Below are 7,500 nucleotides of genomic sequence, written 5' to 3' on the forward strand. Positions count from 1 at the left end.
GTCATGTTCATGTGCTCCCCACAGACGAGGCTCCCCGACCTCGCGCCAAGATCCCATCACGACGCTCACGTACTCCAACGCTAAGTCTGGAAGGCCCTCACTGAAAACGGGAAAAGTAATAAGAATTCTATGGAAAAAAAAGGGCACACACGGTCGCTCAGCAAAACGGACTCGGGAGTGCACGAACGAAAACACAAACAAAAACATCTGTACGTGTGCACATGCACACATGCACACAGGCACATAGGCACATAGGCGCATATGTGCTTATGTGCATATGTGCATATGTGCATATGAGCATATGTACATATGCACACATGTACACATGTGCATATGCACACATGTACATATGCACACATGTACACATGTGCATATGCACACATGTACATATGCACATATGTACATATGCTCATATGTACATATGCTCATATGTACATATGTACGTATGTACATATTAACATATACACATGTATATATGAACATATGCACATGTACATGTGCATATCTACATATGCATTTGTACATATAAATGTATTTATGTGCATATATACATATACATGTATATATTTATATAAATACATGCACACACATATATATGTATTTTGGGTTGGTGCTTCATGCTCTGAGCGATGTGAAGCGAAGCATTTGAAACAGCGCATGAGTCCATCGCCCGAGGGCAGTGCAGAATTTTATCTCCCTGGAGACATTTGAGGCCACTGAACTGAACTGAACTTAGGATGGTGAAGAGTGGAAAATTCACAGGCAGATATGATATTCATGTTTAACTGCTGAAGGTTGGGGGGTGAATCTATGACAAGGGGCTTGCATGCAATCTTGAATGCCATCTCGCAGTCTGGTCCCATTCCCCCTGACCTGTTCAGGGGTGTGGTCATCCCTCTCTGGAAGGGGAAAGGGGATCGTTGGGACTGTAGCAACTACCGTGGCATTACACCGCTCAGTATACCAGGCAAGGTTTTCGCCCACATTCTTCTGAAACGTATCAGAGACCACCTGATGAGGCACCAGAGACTGGGGCAGTCTGGATTCACCCCTGGCAAGTCCATAATAAACCGTATCTTAGGGCTCAGAGTTATTATGGAACGCCGTTGCGAGTTCAGTTGTGCCTACATCGACCTTAAGGCATAGATTATTGGCCTAATAGCAAGTCTATATACCAGTACTGAAAGTGCTGTAAAGTGTGGTGGGGTCCTGTAGAACTTCCCTGTTAATTCAGGGATGAGGGAAGGCTGTGTCCTTGCACTAACACTTTTCAACACCTGCATGGACTGGATAATGGGCAGATCTACTATCCAAAGTCAGTGTGGAGCAACACTGGGCAATATCAAGTCTGTGACCTTGACTTCTCCAATGATGATGTTGCTAGTCTCTGGAGTCACCAGCGGCGGCGCTTGGGCCTAGAGGTCTCCCACACCATGATTCAGGACTTCAGGGGTCTGTTAAGTGAAGGTCACACTAGTCTATTCTGTCCTATGATCCTCAGATAGCATCGCCGAAGTCTGGTCAACTACAGAGGGGGATTTGTCACACTACATTCACTATATCTTCAGAGAGAACCATCACCTCAGTTCAGCGTTCATAACAGTAAACAAAGGCGCTTTCAATCGAGGATGCTTCCTGACTGAGTTCATTGCTTAATTCATCCATTAATGTTCTTTTCAAATTCCTACCTTAATAATCCTTATGACTGGTGTCCCACAATGGCCTCTTGGCTCTTACTTAATCCAGCAAGAGTAATGGCCTTCAAAAGAGTGTTCCATATTTTTGGCGTGTTGGAGTGGGTTGATGTTTATGTTCGTCAAATGAACGTTTACCTGAATTAACTATAAACATTTAATGAGACATCATTGTTCGATGTAATATATCCTTGTATTTTTTTAAATTAATTTTGTTTATATCATGATATATAGTCTTTTTTTGAAATTCTAAGTAAAGAGCCTACCAGTAATTACATTATAGTTTTTGCTTCGGCAAAACCTTTCAGCTGTAGGCAGGGATAAAATGCTGATATACCGTTTTCGCGCTGCAGAAGGATTTTCATCTCGGATCCCTTTACAGCTAGGTAAGTATCTAGCTCTGTAAAGGGAACCCTGGACAGAATAGATTAATGTGACCGGCTCTTTAGGGGAACCCGTTCTGTCGATCCATGCTTGTGGTGAGGACATTGAAGTCAGAGAGTTTTGAATACCTTGGTAATGTAGTCCATATCTCTGAGCTGTCATACTTAGTAGTAGACGGATTGGTCTGGCAGCAGGCACCATGAACTCGATCAACAAGAGCATTTGGAGATGTCAGTACCTAGGCAGAAGGACCATGCTGGGTGTCTTCAAGGCCTTGATACTGCCAGTTTTGCTCTATGGAAGCGAAACTTGGACACTATCTAGTGCCTTGAAGTCTCGTCTTAATGCATTTTGTAACAAGTCTCCTCGACGGATCATGGGAGACAGATGGCAGGACCATGTGTCCAACCGACGACTACCCCGTAAGATTATAATCCGGGATCGCCAACTCAGGCTACATGGCACCTAGCTTGTTACCCTGTGGATGTCCCTGCCCATAAGGTTGTATCTCTTGAGCAGCTCGACGAGGAGTTAGAGATGGCAAGTCTCCAAGAAGGCCCTCAGCCCATGTTGGACCCTGGTGGCTGGAAGCGAAGGGTGGATGCGGCCATGCGCCCCCGTCGGCGTTAGCCCCGTTATGATGATGATAATGTACATACATACATGCCGCCATACATACATACATACATACATACATGCCGCCATACATACATGCCGCCATACATACATGCCGCCATACATACATGCCGCCATACATACATGCCGCCATACATACATGCCGCCATACATACATGCCGCCATACATACATGTATGTATACATATATACATACATACATACATGTATGCGCATACATGCCGACATACATACATACATACATACATGTATGCGCATACATGCCGACATGTGTGTACACAAATACATATATACATATATAGACATGTGTGTACACAAATACATATATACATATATAGACATGTGTGTACACAAATACATATATACATACATAGACGTGTGTGTACACAAATACATATATACATACATAGACGTGTGTGTACACAAATACATATATACATACATAGACATGTGTGTACACAAATACATATATACATACATAGACATGTGTGTACACAAATACATATATACATACATAGACATGTGTGTACACAAATACATATATACATACATAGACATGTGTGTACACAAATACATATATACATACATAGACATGTGTGTACACAAATACATATATACATACATAGACATGTGTGTACACAAATACATATATACATACATAGACATGTGTGTACACAAATACATATATACATACATAGACATGTGTACACAAATACATATATACATACATAGACATGTGTGTACACAAATACATATATACATACATAGACATGTGTGTACACAAATACATATATACATACATAGACATGTGTGTACACAAATACATATATACATACATAGACATGTGTGTACACAAATACATATATACATACATAGACATGTGTGTACACAAATACATATATACATACATAGACATGTGTGTACACAAATACATATATACATACATAGACATGTGTGTACACAAATACATATATGCATACATAGACATGTGTGTACACAAATACATATATACATACATAGACATGTGTGTACACAAATACATATATACATACATAGACATGTGTGTACACAAATACATATATACATACATAGACATGTGTACACAAATACATATATACATACATAGACATGTGTACACAAATACATATATACATACATAGACATGTGTGTACACAAATACATATATACATACATAGACATGTGTGTACACAAATACATATATACATACATAGACATGTGTGTACACAAATACATATATACATACATAGACATGTGTGTACACAAATACATATATACATACATAGACATGTGTGTACACAAATACATATATACATACATAGACATGTGTGTACACAAATACATATATACATACATAGACATGTGTGTACACAAATACATATATACATACATAGACATGTGTGTACACAAATACATATATACATACATAGACATGTGTGTACACAAATACATATATACATACATAGACATGTGTGTACACAAATACATACATCTATTTTTGGAAACAACGTAATACATTTCATCTTTTGTTTTCTTCAAACAAGTAATAGCAAAACATGTAGTATAGGCTATCACTGACTTTGTCTTGGGAAAATTTTCAAATGCGACTTCCTGGCATCCTTTTTTTTTTTTTTTTTTATCAAAATGGCAACACCTACGGAGGTGAGGCAAAGCAAGTATCAATTAAAGCTGGAAACTTATAAAACTTGAGAATATTAAATGCTTTTAAAAATCTATGTAAAGTAGCTGTATCAAAAATGTTGCACCATCTTGCAACGGCATATCGAACTAATGTAGGGACCGTAGTAGGGATACAATGAATGTGTACATACACGTCCCCATACATGCATGCACGCATTCATTCATACACGTCCCCATACATGCATGCACGCATTCATTCATTCACGTCCCCATACATGCATGCACGCATTCATTCATACACGTCCCCATACATGCATGCACGCATTCATTCATACACGTCCCCATACATGCATGCACGCATTCATTCATACACGTCCCCATACATGCATGCACGCATTCATTCATACACGTCCCCATACATGCATGCACGCATTCATTCATACACGTCCCCATACATGCATGCACGCATTCATTCATACACGTCCCCATACATGTATGCACGCATTCATTCATACACGTCCCCATACATGCATGCACGCATTCATCCATACACGTCCACATACATGCATGCACGCATTCATCCATACACGTCCACATACATGCATGCACGCATTCATCCATACACGTCCACATACATGCATGCACGCATTCATCCATACACGTCCACATACATGCATGCACGCATTCATCCATACACGTCCACATACATGCATGCACGCATTCATCCATACACGTCCACATACATGCATGCACGCATTCATCCATACACGTCCACATACATGAATGCACGCATTCATCCATACACGTCCACATACATGCATGCACGCATTCATCCATACACGTCCACATACATGCATGCACGCATTCATCCATACACGTCCACATACATGCATGCACGCATTCATTCATACACGTCCACATACATGCATGCACGCATTCATTCATACACATCCACATACATGTATGCACGCATTCATTCATACACGTCCACATACATACATACATACATGTACACATACATACATGTACACATACATACATGTACACATACATACATACATACATACATGTACACATACATACATACATACATACATACATGTACACATACATACATACATACATACATACATGTACACATACATACATACATACATACATACATGTACACATACATACATACATACATGTACACTAGGGTGTTTCAATAAATCCGACTTTTTCAGAATCATTCAGCAAGTTGCTAAACAGGCGCCTACTATGCTTAAATGACATGCAAAATATTAGACAAATAAAAAAATATCTACTATTCGCTATTTTTGATTAATGTATAATACCATTTCCGGCGCTGGGATGAGGTGCGGCGGCCTCAGCCGGCCTGGCTGTGACCCGCATGACCCACGGAAGGCCATTTCGGTTCATCCGACATTATGGCAGAATCAAACATAGGGTAACTTAGGTCATTGCGAATGATTCCTGGGGACTTCCGTAAAGATTCCCAGTCACTATGCATTTCCATATAAACTTGTGCTACCTTAATAATGCACATTACTCGCTCGCCTATGTTGTGGTGACGATCTCGTCAGTGGCAATATGGCACTTCGACGTGGTGGTTTGCGCAGTGCCGATACACGTATACTGAAAGAGTTTGGTACCATTGATGTTTTGCCACCTAGACCACAGACGAAGAGTGACATTCTTGCTCGATACTGTGCATTAAAAGGACATGGTAACCAGATACTAAAAGGATGCTCAAAAGATAGCTTGCCATGCAATAATTTGACTATTACGGAATCTCAGATTTTATCCAAGTTGCAGGCGGAAATTGCTGTGCTGTATAGCAAATTCGGCATCAAGACAATATCACCTTGGTATATTAAAGAAAAAATAAAGAAAGAGTACCACGACTCCATCAGAAATGTAACATTAAAGACAAAATTCTCGAAAACTGTGATTGTGTCATTCAAGGCAAAGAAAAACACTCCCCGAGAAATCCTCAAGGAAGATATAGATTGGTATGATGCAAAAGTACAAGGAAGCAATGGATCACTCGGAAGTGTTGATTATCAGGCGCAAAGACGGGAATTTAACAGACTGAATTGGAAGCAGACCAACAATGCAGAAGTCCCATTTATATGCAACAGAAGATATTGCAGAAATGTATTTTGCCAGTTGGTGTCAGGTAGCTGGGATTTTTCTGTTCCCTCCTACACATCTGCCTGACCATTGGCACCATATTGACCAAGCTGGAAGGAGTTTGTGATGGTGATTTGCCCCATAAATCCAAGATTGGAAAAAAGAACACTATAAAGTGTCTGAACGCACTGAAAAAAAATCCAAGAACAATCAGAAGTATTTTTGATTTTGCAAAAGTTCAGAACTGCTATTGAAACTTCAAGGAGGTATGCCAGGATTGGCTGTGAAATTGGCTTTCCTAGCAGCTACTTCTCGTCCATCAACAGACATCTGTATAATGTAGATGATACACTTCTTCCCTTGTCTGTTGAAAAGGGGAATTCGTGAAAAATGGCCATACACACCAGCCCTATTCAAAAATAAGGAGAAGCATAATTTCACTGCAAAAAAACTGTGTAATCTGAGTGTGAAAGATTTCATTTCCCAACATCTGACCACAGATATGATGTTTGCATACTTGGCCTATGATATACATGAAATCGATATGTGGAAACCCAAAAGTTCATTAATACCTGGCCATAATCAAAACTGTGAAAGACTGATTGGAGACATGAAAAAATGTGAAGACATAAATAGAATTGTTGTTGTAACAGAAACTAGATAACGGCGCAGTCGGAGATATGGCAATGTAAAATGAAAATTATATTGTATGCAATATATAATGTTCCAAATAAAATCATTACTAGAATCCTTTCCTTTTATAGCCTTTTGATAAATAGAATATGTTACTTCAAATCATTTAAGCGGAGAGAGAAGTCCGAGAGCCAAAGCATGCTCTCGGCGACCCAAGCCCGATTCGGTGGGAGAGAACACAAAGTAAAGAGTCAAGCCTACTCATTGAAAAATTAGTCTTATGGCAATTACAGAACTTTGTTTAATATTAATCTATTATAGAAATAATTTTGATGCAAAAATATTGAAGAAAAGTATAA

General features: G+C 39.5%; 1 protein-coding gene across 1 annotated transcript in view; it reads right to left on the reverse strand.

Annotated features, from left to right (window-relative positions):
• LOC125034288 overlaps nucleotides 1-7,500 on the reverse strand; it is a 15,086-nt gene that overhangs the window by 724 nt on the left and 6,862 nt on the right. Inside the window, exon 3 of the mRNA XM_047626046.1 lies at nucleotides 1-100. This exon is cut by the window's left edge and continues 110 nt beyond it. Coding sequence (XP_047482002.1) covers nucleotides 1-100 — 100 coding nt within the window. The remainder of the gene's footprint in view (nucleotides 101-7,500) is intronic.

The sequence above is a fragment of the Penaeus chinensis genome, chromosome 2 (assembly GCF_019202785.1).
Source record: "Penaeus chinensis breed Huanghai No. 1 chromosome 2, ASM1920278v2, whole genome shotgun sequence".
Taxonomy (NCBI): domain Eukaryota; kingdom Metazoa; phylum Arthropoda; class Malacostraca; order Decapoda; family Penaeidae; genus Penaeus; species Penaeus chinensis.